At 41.2% G+C, this 23,553-nt stretch overlaps 1 protein-coding gene across 1 annotated transcript in view; it reads right to left on the bottom strand.

Moving 5' to 3' along the window:
- Positions 1-1,442: 1,442 nt before the first annotated feature.
- LOC103177767 (junction-mediating and -regulatory protein) overlaps positions 1,443-23,553 on the bottom strand; it is an 85,479-nt gene continuing 63,368 nt past the window's right edge. Inside the window, exons 6-10 of the mRNA XM_007892082.2 lie at positions 19,415-19,602; positions 11,021-11,107; positions 9,745-9,837; positions 7,451-8,024; positions 1,443-3,347 (exon numbers count right to left, since the gene is read on the bottom strand). Of these exons, the coding sequence (XP_007890273.1) occupies positions 3,040-3,347; positions 7,451-8,024; positions 9,745-9,837; positions 11,021-11,107; positions 19,415-19,602 (1,250 nt within the window). The 3' untranslated portion in view covers positions 1,443-3,039. The remainder of the gene's footprint in view (positions 3,348-7,450; positions 8,025-9,744; positions 9,838-11,020; positions 11,108-19,414; positions 19,603-23,553) is intronic.

Here is a 23,553-nt window from a genome sequence, read left to right as displayed (position 1 = left end):
CGATTTCCACCAAGCTTAAAAATCACTGTGTTACTGAAGATAATCATTTGTTTACAGTATGTTTAATATTTGAAAGCATTTATAAAAAACAAAGTTTTAGACTGGCCTCATCATTAATAAGGACTAATATCCCTGAATACAAGCAATGCCTATTTAATGTTGTTTATATATATATATATAGAATGCTAAGTTTAAAAAAAAGGTACTCTTATAAGACTGATTTGTGCACCTAAATAGTGAATTGCTCCACGCTCACACAAATATATGTCAAATATACAGAACAATTCCCAGATGCAATAATTCAAAAACAGATTTTAAATAATAATAATAACGCATGTAGCTATAACCATGTGGCTGAAACCATGAGCCAAAGCAGTCATATCTACATGTTATGGTAACATTTATTTTCAGGTCAGGATGCAATTGATCAGTGCACTAAAAGATACAAGTGGCTATTGCTACCATGATATACAGGAATCAGAAATCATAGCAACTTTGTTCAGCAACCTTCTGCTAAGGTTCCACTTACTCTCTTCCTTACCCCTTCATTAGTTATTTCTGAAGATACTACTTGGTTGAATAAAAATGAAACGTTGCAAGTCTTGGTGCTAACCATGGATAATCCTGGCATCGCATGTTTTGCGAAAACCACATGGATTATGTATTAGGTCAGTCTGGCAGCTGTGAAGCAGTTTGTTTGTAGGAGAGATGGTAATTCCAGTCTTCACTGCTGATCAAAACAGGTAAATTATTTTCTACAGCTATGTAACGCTTTCATAAGATCCCAGATTTTCTTGATCCAACAGAAAAGATAGTTAAATTTGATTGAAAAATATTCCAGCAATGCAACACTGATCTGTTTTTCTTCCTCAACAGGAATTGTCTATGATGTGCACTTAAATAAATAAATACAGATCTGTCAGATCAGTTAATTCAAGTCTAGATTTTATGATTAGCAATTCATACAGACTCTAATAATTCATTCAAAATGTGCCATGCAAGCACTCCAGTGCTCTCAAATCAGATATACGTGTCCTTTACTAAGGGACTGATATGAAAGGTACATTTATGAAATGCAGCTTGTGGAAGTGATCACAAAAGGTCTTGTGCACCAACCCAGCAGCAGGAGCGTATTTTATTCTTGTACACAGATATACTTTTCTAAAAAAAAACTATTTCATGTTGTGCCATTTGAATTCAGGCTATGAGGAAGCTTCACTCAACACTGCTGGCACATGTTGATGTAATACAGCTCTCATGCTCATGTTAGGTGGAGATGTTATTACCTGCCCTAATTCATGTTCTCATCGCTCTAATTGTCCCACATCTCACTCCCTCTGGCTCCAGATTTACAGACAACATAAGCATTGTTATGAAATGCCCCAAACTTTAAAACCCATGGGTTTATAGCCCAAGGATACAGAGGATCAAGGACACAGTGCTTTGAGAGGATGTTTAAGATTATTAAATTTATAAATCAGAAAAGCTCATTTCATTACTCACCAGCACACATGTGAGCTGCAAAGCTAAAATATTTACAAATACAAATCTTTTCTAATGTAGACTAAAAGTAGGAACCAAAAACCTCTAGACAAACTACCCAGACAGATAATTGGGATTTTTGAATCTGACCATCTGATGGTAAACGTAAAATGCAAACTCTTCCATCAGATGTCTGAATTTTATTGCCAGTGGATAGGATTTTATCCAAAACGTTTTAAATATATCTTGTTAAACAAATATAAGGCAAGTGATTGGTTTGCGTACAGATTACAAACTAATTGTAAGGATGTCAAGCTAAATCTAAATTGGATCAACTGATTTGACTTTTCAGGCAAACAGGTCTTAATCCTAAGAATTTATACGTCTACATATTCTCAATTACTGTCCAGCTATGCACTTTTGCAGCAAAATGTAAGCCCACAATTCCCCATTAGCCCATAGTCTCTGGTATTTCATTTGGTTGAGCAACTGCCTTGGGCCAATAGGTTTCTGGGGGAGATGGACGAGCAGGATCACTACAGGCTAAATTGGCAAAGCAGGCAAGCCCACAGCAAACTAAGGTGTCACTGATGGCTGATAACTATTTATCCTAACCGGTTCATCAACGGGATGTGGATATGTAGACATGTACTCAACCGTGTAAGTGAAAAGCTCAACACAGTGAGATCCTAGCAGGAAAAGCACCGAGCTGGACAAATGCCGTGCTACACAGTTACTAATTTATTCATCAATTTTATGAACTATTAAAAATGCAATGCATCAAAAATGCAATTAAATTATATTAAAGCTATTTCTACCAACAGATGTTTGCAAAAGCTGATTTGGGGTACTGGGTCAAAATTAATGAATGCAAAAGCAATCCAATTTTACAGTGCAATAGAAGAAGCGTCCAAAAAATTTGCATAAGGAGAAACTACAACTAATCTGCCTGGGTGCACTATGTCCATTTATTAAGGCATCTGGACATTTTCTTTGACACTCTTCTGGATGCACTGAAATCTCCCTTTTGCACTTCAATGAAAACAACCTACTTTGGCAGAATGAAATCAACGAGCATCAAATGACAATTAAACTTCATTTTTTTCAGGCTAGTCTATAGCATCTACTGGTGCACAGAAAGAAAACTTGAGCTCAGTTTTGATGACACTGGCATTTTCTAGACCATGCTTAGTTAATGGATTATTTATCATTGCCGAGGAGGAACGTGAGCTGATCATGTCTGAGCCAGAGCTAAATGTGCTTATGGCTACAATACAACAAAGATCACAAAGTAAATTCTGACAGGAAAACTGCTCAGTACAGTGCAACAAAGATTTTTTTCATTAACTTGGGAGAGAAGGCTGGTGGAAATTTTAAACATCATAGTACGCACATCCGTTAGTTTTGCGATTAAATAACTTCAATTTAGGCACAGCTTCGTGGGACAATCTCCTCTATCACTCAGAAACCACCTCTACAGGAGCATTAACAGTTAACAGCACAGTGTAGGGGAAGGGCAAGATTATGTCTATGCCATGAAGCCTTGGCTTGTGGTGACTAGTTGTCCCACTCACTGCAGGGCAAGCCCTCATCCTCATCTTCTGATTCTGGCGAGGCTTCTTTAATTCTCCTTAAAGCCTCGTGGATACTGCGCGTTAGGGGATCAACGTCGGACAAATCTATGGACGACTCCCTCAGCACGTCCTTCTGAACTTTCTTCAACTTCACCCCTTTCCTGATTTGTGCGAGGATATTATTGCTTTCATCTTCATCGGGACACGGGGGCAGAGAGCGCTGCTCAACCTTTCGCAGGTGGAAACTGCCCCGCTTCAGAGAGGCCAAAACTTCATCCATTGGTGAGCTCGCTGGAACAGAGGGATCAAAGTTCAGGCAACAAGCACAGAAAAANCACTTAACAATACTCTTAAAAAACAGCTCTTCTCCCTCAGCCTCCTCTAAGTCATTCTACAATAAGAAATGGTTCATGAGACAGCAAAAATGAGAAGAGGCCATTCAGCCCATCTTGCTCACCCCTGGTTCAGGTACAGGCATCTCTTACAATAGTTAGTTAGATAATAGTTACAATAGTTAACAAAAGAGCAAATGGGGAGATGAGGGTAAATATTTTCGAGCATAAAGTATTTATGCTAAATAATTCTCTGCCGGAAGCAGTGGTTAAGGCAGGATCCATATTAGCTTTCAAAGGGAACTAGATAAATACCTAAAAATGAGTAAACTACAGGAGTATGGGGAAAGGGCAGGTAAATAGGACTGAAGGGATTAGTTATAAAAGAGCCAGCAGAGACACAATGAGCCAAATAGCTTTCTGTGCTGCAAATTTCTATGGTTTTCTTCAGTTCTATGGAGTCCAGGGGAACATAACAAATGCTCTGCATTTTCAGCTCCCGTGGAGTTCTCGAGTACATCGCTCTTTAATATATAACTAAAACCTCCAACTTTCAGGATTTGTTCTGGAATTATTTACCAAATTATTCCTTTGTCTTGTGTCATGCGTTTGACTGCAGTAGCCCACTCCACTTGACAACAACAACAACAAGATTGCATTTATAGAGCGCCTTTCATGTCGGAAGGACGTCCCAAGGCGCTGGACAAGTGGGTCAGGTCCCGAGCAGGGGGGGAAATGGTCAGGGTGAGGGGAGGGAAGGGAGCGAGGAGGGGGTAGAGTAGTGAGGGGAGCTGAAGGCACGGCTGAAGAGAAAGGCCTTGAGACCAGCCTTGAAGGAGGAAAGGGAGGAAGCAAGGCGAAGGCACTGGGGGATGGAGTTCCAGAGCCAAATTTCCAGATTTCTATGTATGCAAATTCTTCCACGTAATTAACTGTAGAGTGGCAATTTTTCAATTTGTGACTGAATTGTTCCAACTATCTTTTGATCAGAAATGTTGGTGCACCTTTAGTTAAAAATAAAATGACAAGTTTAGACCGTGGAACTTGGTCAACAGTGAGCAGGATAGCAGCAGACTGCAAGAGGACATTGACAGACTGGTAAAATGGGCAGACACTGGCAGATGAAGTTTAATGTGGAGAAATGAGAAGTGATGCGTTTTGGGAGGAAGAACGAGGAGAGGCAATAAAAGATAAATGGTACAATCTTAAAGGGGATGAAGGAACAGAGAGACCTGGGGGTTCATATCAGTAAATCTTTGAAGGTCGCAGGACTGGTATATAAAGCTGTTAAAAAAGCATACGGGATATAGGCTTTAGAAATAGGGGCATAGAATACAAAAGTCAGGAAGTTATGATGAACTTATATAAAACACTGGTCAGGCCTCAGCTAGAGTACTGTGTTCAGTTCTGGGCACCACATTTTTGGAAGGATGTCAAGGCATTGGAGAGGGTGCAAAGGAGATTTACCAGGATGGTACCAGGAATGAGGGACTTTAGTTATCAGGAGAGGCTAGAGAAGCTAGGATTATTCTCCTTGGACCACAGAAGATTAAGAGGAGACTTAATAAAAGTTTTCAAAATTATGAAGGGATTTGATAGGGTGAACAAGGAGAAACCATTTCCACTGGTGGGTGGGTTGGTAATCCGAGGACACCAATTTACAATAGTTATTAAAGCAAAGAGGGGAGGTGAGGAGAAATTTTTTCATGCAGCGAGTTGTTTGGATTTGGAACGCATTTCCTGAAAGGGTGGTGGAAGCCAATTCAATAACAACTTTTAAGAGAGACGTAGATAATTATTTGAGGAGGAAAAGTTTGCAGGGCTATGGGTAGAGAGCGAGGGAGTGGGATTGATGTGGATAGCTCCTTTCAAAGATTCAGCACAGACATGATGGGCCAAATGGTCTAGTTCTGTGCTGTATAAGGCGCTATATCAAAATGCAATGATTATATGATTACATGATTCTAACTTGGTCAGGTTCCAGAGTCTGGGAATTGTTACCTATTGATGAGTTTAGACTGATGCACATCTTATGGCTTTCAAGTGTGGGAAGTACACACTCTGTACTTTACATAATCCATGAGCTGTCACCTGCTTTCACTGTTTGCTTCTTTAATTTCATTAAAGGCAATTTAGATTGGTTTGTGTAACCAAATTTTACAATCCCATTTTGGTAATTAATGATTTTTTTTGGAAAAAATAGTGAAAAGTATCTTCGGAGTTTTGCTTTTTTAAAAAAAATGTCTTAGAATGAGTCTATAGGAGGTAGATACAAGACAGCAAGTGGATATTATTATTGTTCTCTGTGCATCTCATATTGCACGGTCCGGCCATACTTCTCTGTCACGCAAAATTTGAAAAATCGTTGTGTCACTCTCTTCCCTCCCTCAGGATGTGAATTTATTTTTATACAGAAAACGAACAGTGCACAGTGCATGTGTCAGTGTGTTGCTGGAGTTTTTGTGATTTCGTCAATGTCATTGCCAGTTAATGCTCTCTGCGAGTTACATGCAAAAGGAGATTCACAGAACTATTCCAATTACATACTACTGTGCCCAGATCATTATTAACATAATTAACTGACAGTCAGGAAGGAAGGAGGAAGTTAAAACTGAGAGCTTAAATAACTTGGTAACATTGCTGAAAATCTTTGTTCCATTTATAGAACATTGCCTGAACCTCTGGAATGTGCCCTTACCTTATAATTTATCTCAGGCTAGACTTTAGTTCACCTACAATAACCATCATGTGATTGACATCTGAGAGCACATTAAAGAGCTGGAGTTTTTCTATGCTATATATGGGATTTAAAATTTGATTTTATGTGAGTGTACAGTGCATCTACATTTACAGATTGTGCAAAGATGTATATCACCCACAAAATTTACAGTCAATTCACTTTACAGTATATTCTGTGAAGCACTTTGAGACGCCTCGAAGACGTAATAAGGCACTATATCAAATGCAAGGATTATTATTATTATTATTATTATTATTATTATCCCTGTCAGAAGAACTTCAGTCTGACTTCTGTCAAAGTGACCTTGCTGCACAAGAAAATGCTATACATCAAGAAAAGTGTTTTCTGGGTTTTTTAATTATCTTATTGATTGACTTGCTAAAACCAGCTGAGAAGTGGGTCACTGTATTTAGTCAGGTATCCAGTGACAACCTGTTGTGAGCACATTTTCCAAAGTAATTTATGCAGGATTAATACAAACACAAAGAAAATGAAATCAACCTTAAATAAACCATGTGTTGCATTATCCAAAACGTTAGGTTCAAAGATACAGCATCAATCATGCTCTCTTTAAGGCATATATTTAAACATTCTTAATGATTTTTATTGTTTAAAGATGTTATGTGACATTTCTTTTTTTGATTGGATATTATAATGTGAAATTATTTTTCATATAAATATATACATATACATGAGTGGATTATTTTGCATTCAGTCAGATTTCGTACTAAGAGCCACCCATCAAAACAGAATCTTACTGCATCACAAGAGAAGAGGATGTGGCGAGAAGCCAAGAGGGAGATGTGAAAAAAGAATATGGAGCAGAGAAGGGGATATGGAGGAGCACAGATCCTACTAACATAATCCTAAAGAATTTAATTGCAGGTCAGCAAGAATCATGACTTGGGGAACCTGAAATGCGCTTGGGGTACTGCTGGAATTCAAGCAGCTAAAACTAAAACTAAGCAGCCTACCATTAATGGATGTTAGTGAACTTTCCACTGGTTGTCTAGCTAGGACCACACTACCCAATGAAAGCTTTGGCTTCCAAGGTTACCTAGAGCCGAGTGAAAAGAAACCCAGTTCACCAACAAGCCAGGCTGGCTGGTCTGTCATGAAGAGCGCCCTGGAGCACCGCTGACCTCTCTGGTCAGATATTGAACCTCCAGGGATCGCACTGGATTCCAATATTCCATGGTCAGGGGCATCACCCTGTAGCTGACGCTGCCAGTAACATGACACGACTAAAGAAATAAATATAGAGACAGAATCTTTTGAAGAGCAAAGACACATTTCCGAGCAAGTCCAAACAAAAGGTTTACCTCTTTGTTTCTTCAGCTCCTCACTGGTTGCAGTCTTCTTCAATTTTCTTCTGGCGTTTAGCAGCTGTCGGCTGTCAAAGTGAGGTGCAGGCAAGCTGACAGACTGGGACATTTGTTTGCAGTCACCTGATTGGAGAGGTTTCTCCGTTTGCTGCTCGGCATCAGGCAATTCCTCAGTGAGTGGCAGAGGCGGGGCTGGGGGTGGTGGTGGTGGTGGAGGAGGAGGGACAGGGGGTGGGGGCTGTGGAGGTGTCACAGCAATCATACTGGACTCTCCACTGGCACCGCAGGTAACTGGAAGTGAAGCGGGTTGCAACAGTTCAGGGCTGGCATCGTCTCCTGCCTGGAGGGAAACGCACTCATGTCCTGCAGCTGTGCTTCTCCACTGGGTTGTTTCAGTGGACTTTGATTGCTTCCTTATCGCCGAAATATCCTCAGTTGTGTGGAGTGCTTGGAAGGCTCCTGGAAGAGACTGTGGCTGTTCCTTGCTGGTAAAGGTGACTGAACCTGTAGTGCCCTTTCTTCTGCCAAAACGCTGTCGTGTGGATTTAAGTATAACTTGCCCTGGGTATCTCTGAAAGGGAAAGGATGCAAAAAAATAATCACTGAACTACTTTAACTGATAAGCCCTATCACTGAAAAAAGTCACTGTATGAATCGACATTCAGGACACATTTACCGGAAGGATACTTCAGACACTTCACTAGTGACAAGATACGGTTGTTTGACAAAGACTCTTTGGCCATTCGGTCTATTAAGTGTGTTCTGACATTTTATTAGATAAAGGGGGTATTTTAATGCCTTTTTCTTGACTTTTCTCGACATCCATGAATAACTTAACTTCCCAAATATCTCTCTTTTAAACATCCCAATCAATTCTGTCTCTATAGTTTTCCGCAACTGTGTATTCCAATTCTCACATCTCTGTGTGAAGAAATCCCTGATTTCACTTTTAATCAGCTTTGTTTCAATTGAAAGTTATGTCCCCTTGTTCTCAAAGCTGTGACTGGAGACAAGAGCCATTCCATATCTAGCTCATCAATTCTCACCATTAAACACCTCAATTGGATCAACTGTTTACTCAATCAAACTTCTTCATCCCAGGTATTAATCTTGCGAATCAACTCTGGACTCCGTCCAAGTCCATCCTTCCAAATTCTGAACACAACAGTCTACAGGTGGTCTGACAAATGCTCTCTACACAGTACCTTTACTTTGCTTCTTTGCTTTTATATTCTTGTTAAATTCGTACCGCCTTGTTAAAACCCAGCATCCCATAATCCTTATTAATTGCTCTCCGAACATGCAAACTACCTTTTGCCAACTTCAACCTTTGAAATAGGTGTATTTCCATTATAGGATCAAACTTTTTTAAAAAGAGTCCAAACCACTGTTGATTTTTGAGGCAATCAGTTGCTATATTTATGTTGTACAGTATATAACTAGGATTGCTTATCCCATACAGATCAGAAGAGAAATATGGATGAAGAAGGCTGTTCAGCCCATTTATCTCAACCTTGCAGAATACAAATCCTAGCATCTTCCTATAGTGGCTTCATAACCAAGTCCAATGTTGTGGCTCTACTAATTTTTCCTGGCTATAATTCAAAGTTCTACCAAATGGGGCACTCAGCTGAATAAATACTGCAAACTAGACCAGTGCTTCATGTTGGTGAGTTACGTATGTGATTATCACAGGGTAATCCAGTTATAAACACTCCTCGCCATAACAAGAGCTCGCTTACAACATGATTGGCTTGCTGACATGAGATTTTCTTACCTGAAAACCAAAATCACGCCATCCAAATCCTATCATTGAAAAAAAAATATCCACTTCCAGATCATCAGGTTGCTGCTAACATCACTTCTACTATAGTGTGCAATGATAATAATATGGAGGAAACAAGGCAAAGATCACTTCCTGTGTGCTGCACATGTACACAATCCACTAGAAGCACTGCTGACATCTCCTCACAGAGGAAATTACATCAATGGCACTTTTTGCACATAGATACCATAGAAGGGATATCAGTAGAATCCTGACAATCTGGAAGTCGGACAATTTATTGTGCCTGTTTATAACGTGGCCTGAGACATTGGACCCAGATGACAATACTGTAAAGGGATTGCGCTGTGTTAACAACTCAGAAATGAAGAAGAGATAGACTTAGGTCTACCGAGCTACAGAGCAAGTCATATTCTGAAACTTCTGTTAATATTCTTAAATCCTAAAAGTAAAACAAGTTATCTGGCAGTGCTGGTGCTTTGGGCCTGTGAAGGAAGCCTCCACTCACCTGTTTAAAGCTCCGGAGTCTATCCAGTGTTTTCTGCCGTTCCTGGCTAACCCACTTACTACTTCTTTCTTCTTCATCATCCGGTTCTCTCTTCTGAAAAACAAAGAACATTCATGAAGGTAATCTCACAACAAACTGCATTTAATGTTTTCAGAACAATTGCCGTAAATCGGATATTTGGAATTCTTGGATGAGTAAATTTACCAATTTCAGTTAACCAAGTCTTTGTTAGTTGTAAATGTATGAATTTTGGCAGTGTAAAATCAAACAGTGTTTCTTCTATCTACAGTGTACAACACAAGGTTAATAGAAACTCAGAGAATCACATTTTGGTTCGTGAACTTAAGCACTGATTTGGCTAGTTTGGGGTGAATGTTTGTGCTCATGAACACTTTTCAGCCACAATCTGTATCAAGCAATCGCAGATGGAGTACGGATGGAGCATGTGTCTCATCTCCTAAACGTAGAAGAGCGTACCTCTCCTACACCAGTATAACATAACTAACTATAGTATAATATAACAAACTCCCAGAGCAGCCTTACACAAAAACAGAAGTCGCTGGGAACAGAGAAAGGAATCATTTCATCATCTTGGTCCCAGACACACCTTTTCTCTCCCTGATCTACCTGTTTTGTTGCAAGTTCTTTTTCTCCCCCCTTTTGTTCTGCAGTATTAACACCTCTATTCCCCTGCTTTGTTGTAATCTCCCCCTTTGTTTTGCATCATTAACACCTCTTTAACTCATCATCCCCTGTCCTCTACCCCCATTTTCTCCTTTATCTTCCCTGCCCTGCCTCCCCCCTTGTTGTTAGCTCTCAAAAGCCTCTCCCTCCCAACATGCCCCAGTTCTGACGAAGGGTTGTGGACCCGAAACGTTGACTCACTTTCCTTTCTCCATAGATGCTGCCTGACCTGCTGAGTGTTCCCAGCGACTTCTGTTTTTGTTTTCGGATCTCCAGCGCCTGCAGTATTTTGTGTAAGGTTTTTGTTGAGTAAGACTATCAATTTGGTACCCAATTTCACTGAAGCGGAATTTTGAAAAATTCACACCCAATCTTTCAAAATAAACTCAATACCTCAAAACAATCTTAGATTTTGAATTTTGCCTTCATCACGTCCCAGAGATAAATGTCACACAAAAGACTGGAAATACAATTGCACTTCCTTGTAATACATCTGTTCAGCACCAGGGGGCACCAGTGAGAATGAAAATATCGAGGATCTGAGGACCATGGATAATGGTGCATCCTGAGAAAATCACACAAGTTAACACACCGTCTGTACACCGTGATGGGCTCTGTGTGCCTCTTCACTCAATTTGTACTGCTGTATCTGGTCGCTGTGGCTTACGATACAGATTTCCTGTAAAAAAACAAGCAAAAATTCAGGACGCAATTCAAAAGACATCAAGAGCCGATGATAAAATTAATCCTTGCATTTGATATAGCGTCTTATCACGTCTTCGAGATGTCTCAAAGCGCTTTACAGAATATAACTGGAGCATCATTTCCAGTTTTGCGATTGTAAGCAAAATACAGCAGGCAATGGCACACAGCAGTGTCCCATAAGAGTCATGGATTGAGTGACTAAATAATTTTTATTTATTTTGAAAACTTACTTTTAGGTAAACAGAGGTGTGTGGAGTAAGGAAACTTGCCCAATGTTTCGCCCTACTGGGAATCGAATCTCGCTTGTGAGGCGAGTGCTCTAATCACTGAGCTACAGGACTGAACAAGATGGATGAGCTGATCCCAGTTAGTCCCCGTGTGAGATCACTAATTCTGTCGGTGGCTACTTTGCTGCCGTGTATGCGTTACTCACAATGGAAATCAAGTGGCAGAAAATAAAAGGTAAGCAATGCAGGGAAAGAGGACAACGAGAAAAGCAAAGCAAAAACAGAATGAAAGAAATGAGAACAGAGTGCTGATGATTTGGGAGTGAGGTCCTCTCCACTATTTGTGCTAAGTTAGAATATCTCCGATCAGCACAATTGGCCTCAGCTCCTAGGGATACTTTGGAGACAATATAAATCAGTTACCTTTCCAATTACAGTGCAATCCTGTCACAACATAATAAGCTTTACATTTGATATGTGGCCTTCAGCCACTATGTAGCCGAGGCTCTGGAACTGCCTTCCTCACTCCCTTCGTCTCGCTCCCTCCCTTCCCATTTTCAGGTCTCTGCTGAAGACCTTTTTCGACCGCGCCTTTGGTCACCTTCCCACCCCTCCCCCTGGCTCGGTCCCGGGATCCGTTACTGTAAAGCGCTCTGAGACGCCATCCGGCGTGGAGGACGCTATATAAATCCAAGTTGTTGTTGTTGATATAGCGCTTTACCACTTTGTCAAAACATCTTCACAGGATTTTGTAAAGTGTAATCACTACATATTTGCAAACACAGCAGCTAATTTGCACACAGAAATGTCCCACAAAAAGCCGTGAAGAATTTTGTACCAACTGTACCAAAAATCTTCAGCAAAAAATTTGCATCAAAACCTCTGATGTGCATCAAGTATATAATGTTGTTATGAAAGACTGAAACCTGTACTGCAATTTTGAGAAACAAAATAATCACATTTATTTCATCCTTAGAGAACGGCTGAAGACTGTACCACAAATTTCAAGAGCTGGCAACAGCAGAAGCACAAATAAGCATCATCATAGCATCTAACTTGAGTGCAAACAGAAGAACTAACTTTGGTTGAGTTTCAAGCTTTTACTGACTATACATGCATGAATATTAATACAACAAAATACACAGTCAATCCACTTTACAGTTACAACAACAACGTGATAAGGCACTGTACCAAGTGCAAGGGTTATTATAATTATTTTATTGTATTCTTCACCACTCCCTGACAAGGAATGTGGTCTGGTGACCAGTTCCAAAGCCTCTGCCTGTAACACTCTGAAACCAGCTGCTTACCAGTTGTAATGCATGAAAGTAAGAACTTAAATCTTGAAACATCTGAAAGTGATCCAGAGCTAGTTGTTACATTTAGTACCTTTTTTGTAAGTGAAGATGGAACCTAAGAATCGTAGAAATTTACGGCACAGGAGAAGGCAATTTGGCTCATCAGCTTTATGTTCGCTCTCTAAAAGATCCATCCCATTCTCACCACATTTTCCCCTTACACTTTTATATTTTTCCTTTCCAGATATGTATTGAATTCCTTTTGAAATGCTAATATGGGCTCTGCCTCAACTGTTTATAATGTGCAGAAACAGCCTAGATTACCCATACGATGAGTGGCCAATTCATCTGCGTGACTGTTTGGCCGGGAGAAACATGCTGAGTCGTTTCAAATTGTGTCTTGGATTTAGAACAGGTGGACAGGATTTCAAATATCTTTGACGATGCAATATACCTTCACTATTGTACTTAAATGTCAGCCTAAATTATGAATCCAAAACCTTGTGACGCAGAGGGAATTGTGCTAACAACTGAGCCAAGCTGACACCAATGGGACTTCCTTTGCAGAAGCAGTACCTCCGCTTTGTACCTTTATCTCTGGCTAACGTCAGGCAGAATGCAATACGTGATGTGAGAAATTTTGAGGAACTCTAAGGAGCATCCAACGTCAAACACTAATAACAGCAACCTTTTCATTACTTTTCAAAATGATGAGAAATCCCATTGGATCGAAGACAGAGGTAGGTAACTGAGTTGATTGAACTTGACCCAGTCCTTACCCAATATCTGCACACACATTGCAAAGTGATTTTGGAAGAGTGTTCCACAGGACAAGGGCTCAGTGACTCAGCTTCTGAGGCTGGAACAGAGGAAGTAACCACGAGCGGAAGTAATCTTCAAGCCAGATTAAGGAGAGTGGAGAATGCAGATCGGAAAATACAACAACTTGCATTTATATATCACATTTCAGGCGGAGTAGGGTCTCGGAGTGCTTAACAGTGCGTGGAGCCTGATATTGAGCTGGGGGAGGGAGGAGGTGACCGTAAACAACAACAAAATTACATCTGTATAGTGCCTTTCACGTTGGGAGGATGTCCCAAGGCACTGGACAATCAGTGTTTCGGACCCAGTTGGGATCAGGGAGGGCAAGGGGGGAAGGATTGTGACCGAAGGTACGGTCGAACAGGAGGGTCTTGAGACGGTTCCTGAAGGAAACATGGTCGAAGAGTGTGATTTGAGAAATAGGACGGAGGGGGCAAGACAGAGGAATTGAAGGAAAGAGTTCCAAAGTTTCAGGGAGTAGTGACTGAAAGCACGTTCGCTGATGGTGGAGCGGAAGGGATGAGAGACAAGCAGGAGGCTTGGTGGAGTGGGTAGGGTGGTCCTAGCTGGACAGGTCGCGGGAAAGTTTGTTAGACAATGGCAACCTATAACTCTCTGAGACGCTGCCCCACATGAAGAGCACTGTACAAATGCAGATTATTGTTAAACTCCAGCGGTAATCCCCCACACACACAATGGGACCCTCCAACCTTGGTTCTTGCCAACCTCACCTAATAATCTCTGGAATTAGGTAAGCAGGATGCATTCCTTCCAGGGAGAGAACACATATTCCATTCCAGACAATAGAATTTCTGTGTTTAGGTGGCATATATATATATATATGTATATTCCTAAACACAGTGACTGGTTTCCGCATGCGACATTCACATGGCTGGCCAAACAAAAAGATAAGATTACAGTACAGTGACCCGGGTCATAAGGAAATATATTTTTCTAAAAAGTGAAATTCAGATCTTCAGGAAGATAAACTTCAAAAAGGCTCTGTATTTTTGTTTGAAATGTTAAATTTAGTTTTAAAATATTCCTATGCTCCCTGGACGCATTCCTGCTCTCAAACTACCACCCCGTCTCCAACCTCCCTTTCCTCTCCAAGGTCCTGCAACGAGTTGTTGCTTCTCAGCTTTGCTCCTTCCTCTCCCGCCACTCCCTTCTCGAACCCCTCCAATCGGGTTTCCATGCCGCCCACAGCACAGAAACAGCTCTGGTCAAAGTGACAAATTACATTCTGTCCATCTGCGACCAGGGTTCCCTCATCCCCATCCTCCTTGATCTCTCTGCTAACTTCGACACCGATGACAACTCTATCTTCATCCACCACCTCTGCTCTCACTCAAGCTTCACGACTGTCCTTGACTGGTTCAGATCGTACCTTTCACACCTCCTCCACTTCATCTCCACAAACGGTTTCTCCTCTAGCCCCCGCACCGTCTCATGTAGTGTTCCTCAGGGCTCTGACTTTGGTCCCCTCCCTTTCAATATCTATATGCTCCCTCTTGGTGACATCATCCGCAGACATGGGGTCAACTTCCACATGTATACGGATGACACCCAACTGTATCTCTCTGCCTCCACCCTTGATACCAGGACCACTGCTGTCCTGACCGAATGTCTGTCAGACATCAAGTTCTGGATGAGAGCAAACTTCCTTCAGTTGAACGTCAACAAGACTGAGGATCTCCTGATTGGCTCCCGTCAGCGCCTCCTCACCTCCATCATCATCCATGGATGCACACTCCACCTTATTAAGCCAGTCCGGAACCTTGGCGTCTGTTTGACCCTCACCTATCCTTTCTATCCCACATCCATGCCATGACCCGCTCTGCCTTCCCCACCTCCACAACATCACACCGCAGGCCGCTGAAAACCCTCATACATGCATGCATTCATTACATCGAGGTTTGACTATGCAAATCCCTTGCTTGTCAGCCTCCCCAACTCCTCCCTCCATAGGCTGCAGATCATCCAGAACTCTACAGCCCATGTCCTCTCCCGCACCAGGCTCTGTGACCCAATCACTCCCATCCTCGCCCGACTCCACTGGCTTCCCATCACACAGAGGATACAGTTCAAGATCATGGTCCTCACCTTCGAAGCCTTCCATGGTCTTGCTCCCCCTACCGCTGCGACCTCCTAACCCCCTACCATCCCGTCCGCTCCTACCGCTCAGTGGGCTCCGGCCTGCTTCACACCCCCCGCCTCGCACACCCCACCATTGGCAGGCCACTCTGCCCCCACCCTCTGGAACTTCATCTTGCAGTCCCTCCTTGCCTCCTTCAAGACCCATCTCAAGACCCTCCTCTTCAACCGTGCTTTTGATCACCCTGTTTCCCCCCCTGCCCTCCACCTTCCCCAATCCCGACCCCCAGCTCAGGTCCAAAACTCTGACTGTCCAATGCCTTGGGACATCCTCCAGACGTGAAAGGCGCTATGCAAATGTAATTTTGTTGTTGTTGTTCTTCCCAAGTAATCAATAACCAAGTCAAGAACTCAAGCCCTAAAGAATTTACTTCATGTTCTGATTTGGATTGTGGCCTCTTTAAATATAAATTCAGCCAACAAAGGAAGTATTGGTTAGTTCAGTAGGTTTCTGTAGACTAAGAGGCCTATGAATGGGGTTTCTTTAAAAATCACCTGCATGTAATAATCACATTCAAAACATCAGGGTTCAACACGGTAACATTTTTATATCGTCTGCTTTCAATTATTCTTTCTGCTCAGCTCAACCCATTGCCAGCTCTCGCTCTCAGTCATGAAGACAACCTTAAAATTAAAAGCTACAATTTCTACAATGTAATGGGCTGTGTTGTATTAGAAGTTATCACACGTTTCCTGACTATTTTCCATTCCCTTTGAAGAGGCTACAGGATCCAATACAATTAATCTTTTGGAAGGGTATCTGACGTCTTATTATATTTTTGCATTTTCAGCCACATGATATAAACTTCCATTACATGAAAGAAACACAGCATTGGCAGGATTTGAAAAGAGTCTACCTTTGTGCGAATTACAGATTCATCAATCTAATAACCTAATCTTAGCGTCATATTACACATGAGAACCCTCCAGCGGAGTAATCTAAACTCAGATTAGACTGCAGCACTGTAATGGATTGCCAGGCATCTGTTGTTGCTGACACATTAAAAAAGTTACTTTTCCCAAATTCTATTGCATATTACAGAGTTAATTTTTTCAGTATTTCTTGATGGATTTTTAAATTTATAACAACAGCAATTTACATTTATATAGGGCCCTTCATGCAGGATAGGGTTTCGGAGATCGTAAGAATGGGAAAGCTAAAGTTTATATGGATTTACATAAGATTTTACAGCATGGAAACAGGACATTTGGTCCAATGAGTCTGTTCCGATGTTTATACTGCACTTAATTTCCCACCCACTCCTTACTCCCTCCCATACTCTTATTTTCTCTCCCCCACACCTGTGTGTATCCAGCTTCCTCTTTTAATTGATAGAATCATAATAATTTACAGTACAGAAAGAAGCCATTCAGCCCATCAAGTCTGCATTGGCTCTCAGAACAAGCTAAACTTTCAATCACACTGCTTTATCCTTCCCCCACAGCCTTTCAAGCCTCTATCTTTCAGATATCTGTCTACTTCTCTCTTGAAACCCACAATGGACTCTGCGTCTATCTATCACCTTACATGGTATGATATACCATATCCCAACAACGTTCTGTCTGAAAACATTTTTTTTTTGCTCTTCTTGTGACTTAATCTTAACTCTACGTCCCCTAGTCACCTACTCCCCTTCCAGTGAAAATTAGGAAATATAGATATCTGTGAACGCAGTTCTCTCTCAATCTACTTTCGAAACACAATGCCTTCAAGAGTGATGTACTACAACAACAAATCATATTTGAAAAGCGCAATTCACGTCGGGAGCAAGGCACCGGACAGTCAGGGATTTGGACATAAGCAGGTGGTTGGGAACAGGGGGCTGAAGGGCTAGATGGGTAGGGGTAGGAGAGCGCCTGAAGGCACGCTCGAAGAAGAGGGTCTTGAGACGTGCCTTGAAGGAGGGGCGAGGTGGAGGGACTGTGGGATGGATTTCCAAAGGGTGGAGGCAGAGAAGCTGAAGGCTTGATCACCGATGGTGGGGTGGGCCAGGCAGGAGACGTGGAGCAGGCTGGAGCCTGCTGAGTGGAGGGAGCGGGCAAGTTGATAAGGGGTTAGCAGGTCACAGAGATAGGGAGGAGCAAGGCTGTGGACAGCCTGGAAGGTGAAGACAAGGATTTCGAACTCTATCATCTAGGGAATGGGGAGCAGTAGAGTTGGGTGAGGACGGGGTTGAGAGGGTCACAGAGCCTGGTGCAGGAGAGGACACAAGCTGCAGAGTTCTGGATAATCTGCAACGTATGGAGGGAAGAGTTGGGGAGGCCGACAAGGAGGGAGTTGGCATAGTCTACATGTGACGAATGTGTGGATGAGGGTTTTGGTGGCCTGAGGGGAAAGACAGTGGCAGAGCCGGGCGATGTTGCGGAGGTGAAGGAAGGCAGAGTGGGTCATGGCACAGATGTGGGGTAGAAAGGATAGTTGAGGGTCAAACAAGACACCAAGGTTCTGGGCTGGCTTAGCAAGGTGATGCTGTCAGTGCCTGAGGTGAGGAGGCGCTGACTGGAGCCAATCAAGAGAGCCTCGGTCTTGTTGACGTTCAACTGTAGAAAGTCAGCTGTCATCCAGGACTTGATGTCTGAAAGACATACTGTCAGAACAGCAGTGGTCCTGGAGTCGAGCATGGAGGCAGAGAGATAGTTAGTCACTAGTTACTGGAAGGAGTCCTCACTTGGACTTCTTCATAAAATTAGTTACGAAATCCTGCAAAATGGACCCCTAAATCTCAACAAAAACTAAATAAATACACCTGATCAAAATTTAACATCCAACTGCAAACGTTTGAACCAGCTTGTGATCAGACGGTTTTACTTATCATTATCATCAGTATACAATAAACTGGGAGACCAGACCATCATCTGACCACAGAATCGCTTCAGGAGTGTGCACCAATTCTAACTAATCAGATAATTTAGCCTAAGAGATCTTCATAATCTTGAAAGTGGAACATAAATCCTTGGCTAAATTCTTTAGGGATAATCGGGTCTATGTCACACCCACTCCCCACTACTGCTGGGTTACCAATCTCTATAGAGCTGTCGTGTGACAGTATCAAGTAAGGCAGAGCTGAAACACTTCCCATCACAGACCAGCAGCCTGGCTTGCTGTATCAGTGTCCCTCAGCCTGGGCTGATGGATCGTTTCTTCATTGAATGCTTGAGTCCCTAGATACACCAGAGACCTGATATAACTCATGAATTAAGCCTTAATGCTCTCAAGCTTAAAACCATTGCTTTAAAATTTGAGGGAATACAGAATTCTTGAAAACGCTGCAAACAAATGCTATATCAACATTGGCAAAGGAACATTAATTAAAGCCTGGATTTTGTTGAAACAATCATACAGTGTGCACTGCGGGTGCTGTAATTGTGTGTCAGCCTGGCTCAGTCGGTAGCGCTCTCTTCTCCAAGTCAGAAATTGTGGGTTGAAGATGGTCAATTCAATTCACAGCTGTTTGTGGAATATTATTTTGTACAAATTAGCCTCCATGTTTCACCCACAAAGTACACAGCCACTAGACTTTACAGTATATCCTGTAAAGTGCATTAAGTCGTTGTCCTGGTGTGAAAGGTGCTATATCAGGGGGTAATAATCCCTTCAAAAAAAAATGTGGTCACTCAATCCACGACTGTTTGCTGGACACTGCTGTGCGCAATTGGCTGCCGCATTTTGCCCACGAACATACAATGAATTCACTTTACAGTATATTCTGTGAAGCGCTTTGAGACGTCTGGAAAATATGGTGAGACTCTATATCAGATGTAAGGATTATTATTTACCTTCTTGTTTCTGAGGTAGGCCTTTTTGGCTGAAATGCGGCCACGTCGGGCCTCCAGCTGACGTGATTTTTGCTGCAGTTTCACCAGCTCCGCTTTCTGTGCTGTTGTGGACATGGCTATCTCTTCCTTCGCCTGCATAGCTTCCATGCTTTCATAAGTATCGTAGTAAACAACTTCTTCTTGTTTCTCTGTTCAACATAAAGTAGCGACAGGCAGCAGTAAGCAATCTTTTTCTGAATATGTAATATGTAATATATAATATTTTACTCTTCCAGCCAAGACAATGGTAACTAAAAACAGTGAAAGAAATCAGTGCCAGCTAATCAGTGCCTTTCAAATGTAATGACAATCCCACTCAGACAAGGTCACTCTGCTATGGTTTCCAACCCAGCTGTGTCTCAATCCCAGACCTGGCCAAGGCATCAATCAATTAAATAGTTCCAGGATACCTGCGGTAATTTGCTGCATCGTGTATTACTTCCGATGTTTCAAAACCACCTTCTAAACTAGATTTTGGACATTATCCAGTTCTGCAGATAAGCCCTGATTCAGGGATTAAGACAACTGATGCCCAAATCTCCTCACTGACAAAACCTTAGGACTGTGATCATAAAATTTAACATTATGCTGAATTCTGAAAAATTCTTATATTTCAGCCTTACATCAAAATTCATAGCTTTCCTGAAAACGACTGCTGAGGACCTGGCTTCCAAATTAAGACTGAATAAGAATTTTCCCAAATTCTGTACAACCTTGAATTTTAAACCGATGATGGCCGTAAAGCTAAAAACTATGAGATTTTCAGCCCTCAGAGTTAGATAATAATAATAATCCTTGCATTTGATATAGCACTGGGACGCCTCAAAACGCTTCACAGAATATAGTGTAAAGTGAATTGACTACATTTTGTAGGCAAAACACTGCAGCCAATTGTGTACAGCGGTGTCTCACAAACAGTCATGAATTGAGTGACCAAATTATAATTATTATTTTAATGGATTATTACCCCCGGAAAAGCCATGATCCAATCGACTAACAATTGGGTTCCTACATACTGCTAGGTGAACAGAGGTGTGTGAAGTAAGGAAACTTGGCCAACATTTCGCCCTACCCGGGAATCAAACCCAGAGCATTAGTATAACGTAACTACAGTAAAACCCCATTATAGGACAGCAGCTGGGGTTGTTGCGGTGTCCCTGCAAAATTCCAAACCACCTAATCATATCGCCTGCACCACTTTACAGTAAATCCTGTGAAGCGCTTGGCGATGTCTCAAAAGCCCTATAAGATGCTATATCAATATGGATTATGATTATGATTATTATTATTGGCCGATTAAGACCGGCCGCTGATCAATACTTCCTTGTGACCTGTGATGCTAAAAACACACATACAGAGAGTTGGCTGGCCAGCCACATCGGTCCATCACATGTGAAATTGCATTGTTACGCATCAAAACACATCATCACACTTCAAATCCCATTATTTTGTGGCCATATTTGGGCTCGAGCTTGATTTGAGTGTGAAGTACATTTGGATGACCAGGTAACAGGATTTGGGAACATTTAGGTAAGAAAATGTTGTGGTCCGAAACTGGAAACAATGCTCCAGGTATCCCAAGTGTAACCAATCACTTTTGTACACAAATTGCTGACTTGTGTGAAGCACAAAATAGGACAGATAAAGTTCACATTATATGTAATTACCTTTAAATGGGGATGGGATCAAGTAGTCATTATTAATTATTATTGTATTGATAATAAGGTTTGAAATATTGGATTTTAAAATTTGACACTTTCTGTTGTTGTCCGACAGGAACTGCTAATAGATCTTGATAATTTATTATCACACAATGAATAAAGCTCTTAAAAATGTGTGTGCCAGCCATCCCACACAACCTAGAAGATAATACTGTGCAGAAATGAAACCTAAAAGTCCATCCTGTGGCATAGATCGAAAGCCAGATAGTCATATACATCAGGCAGTTGCTGGAAAGTTTTATTAGGCTCAACAATGAAATCAAGAAATAATGGCTTCAAGTCTAGGATATTTACATTATCAAATGGGTCACTGACAGGATAATCATTGGAACAAATCATAAAACAGCTCACTGAAAGCAAGTCTGGCTTTCAATTCACAATGTATTAGCTAGTTTACAAAAGTGTAATTCCAATTAGGACTTCTATCAGTTTTCCCTGGAGTACTCTTTGTAAGGAGCGCTCCGAGACTCTGCCTCTCTATATAATGCAAGTTATTGTTGTTGTAAGTACCAGACTAGCATTTTTACTCTTTTGCACAATCGCAAAACTAAAAACGATGCTCCAGGTGTATTCTGGGAAGCGCTTTGAGACGTCTTGAAGACGTGATAAGGCGCTATATCAAATGCAAGTATTATTATTATTCTCAAGTGTAACAAATCAGCTGTGGCCCATGAAGCAGATCTGCACCAGATAGGCCATTGACCATTACAATGCCATTTAGAGACATCTTCAATGATTATTGTGCAGTTCTTACTTGGCTTTATGGTATCTTTGCACAATATGAGGATTAGCAGTCACTCGTATCAGGCTTTCTGTCTGTTTGATGAAAGACAGTTCTCAATTGGCCACCTAGACACCGGAATGAATGTTTCCTGTATTTTCTTACACTGATAATATGCAGCGAGTGTGGAATGCATGTGGGAGTGTGGATCACAATCTGCTGGTGCAAACTGAAGGCATTTCATGTGCTAATAACAAATAGGAATGGGCAGAACCATTCCTCGACAATTGAAACTCTGAATGTAAATAAAAACCTGCAACAAGAAAAGGCTATTCAGCTCCTCAATCTCACTCTTTCCATATCCCATGTATGATTGATCGCCTGTATATTCCCCACCCCCCAACCTACAAACACATTAATTCCTTAACTTCAAGGGTTGTACCCTCTTTTACGAGCTTTCGTGGTAATCAAGACAAATTGTTACTACCCTATCATCTTTAATCCCATTTCTCAACAGTGATTGATCCAACTCCTGTTTACAGGTCTCAACTGACCCAAATTGGTTTCTTTTTCTTGGACTCTGTTACACAGATTAACTACCTTGTGGAAAATTCAATTCCAACCTCAAGGATTATGAATTTTATATTTGTGTTGTCCAGTCCAACAATCTAACCCATTAAATACCCTGCAATCTCAATTTTCTCCATATCTTTCATAATCCTATATACTTGGATTGCGTCTCTTTTCTCCAGTAAAACCAATTAACCAATTTCCTCTTTCAATTCCTTAATGGTTCAAGGCTCAGGCACCTTGGAGATATTTAATCCTTCAAGATACTGCATAATTCATTCACTACTAACTTTCACATTTTACAGATTCCTTGGCACACCTACTGGAGACTAAAGTGAAAAATCTATTTAATAATCTGTTATATTTATAATAGCTCTTCTCAATTAATCATTTAATAGACCATCTGTTCTTTAACACTATCTACTGTATATTATTATTTTTCTGACCATTCCCCTTATCCTTTTCTTTCTTTAAACTCTGTATTGCATTTATCTAATTCCCTTTTAAATTGACATGGCTTCAATAGCCATCAATAACAAATCCTAAAATCCCTTTGTATAAAAACACCTTGTCACTTTTACTCTTCCATCAACATCTGGAGTTAATGGAACCCTGTTGCTGATTTATTAACCAGTTTTGTAAGTCTATATCCTGTCATCACTGGTGTATTCCTAATGAATTTATGCTAGATCCTCTCCATTCTGTTCCACTACTCTCTTCATTTAACCATCTGTCTGTTCATCTAGCCTCGTGCTCTATTGCAGTTGCCAAATACAGTGGAATACCACATGTCAGTTCACAATAGACTGGTGTGTTTACCTATAATCTACAGTCACTACATTTTACTGTAAAACCCGGGAAGTTCTTTGAGACCTTCTCCAGGCATGAAATGCACTATTTCTAATGCAAAAAATATTTACTTATTATGTGACATATGCACTATGTATTGTGTAATATTATGTATTATAAAATAATATTATGCCTATATTATCATTATTATTATTTTTATTATTATTTCTTTGCATTGGGCTCCAATGTAGAAGTCAAGTTTGCCTGCGATATGGAGACATTTGTTTCAGTTGACGAAG

Source organism: Callorhinchus milii, unplaced genomic scaffold, assembly GCF_018977255.1.
Source record: "Callorhinchus milii isolate IMCB2004 unplaced genomic scaffold, IMCB_Cmil_1.0 Scaffold1, whole genome shotgun sequence".
Taxonomy (NCBI): domain Eukaryota; kingdom Metazoa; phylum Chordata; class Chondrichthyes; order Chimaeriformes; family Callorhinchidae; genus Callorhinchus; species Callorhinchus milii.
This window is presented reverse-complemented; position numbering and strand designations above follow the sequence as displayed.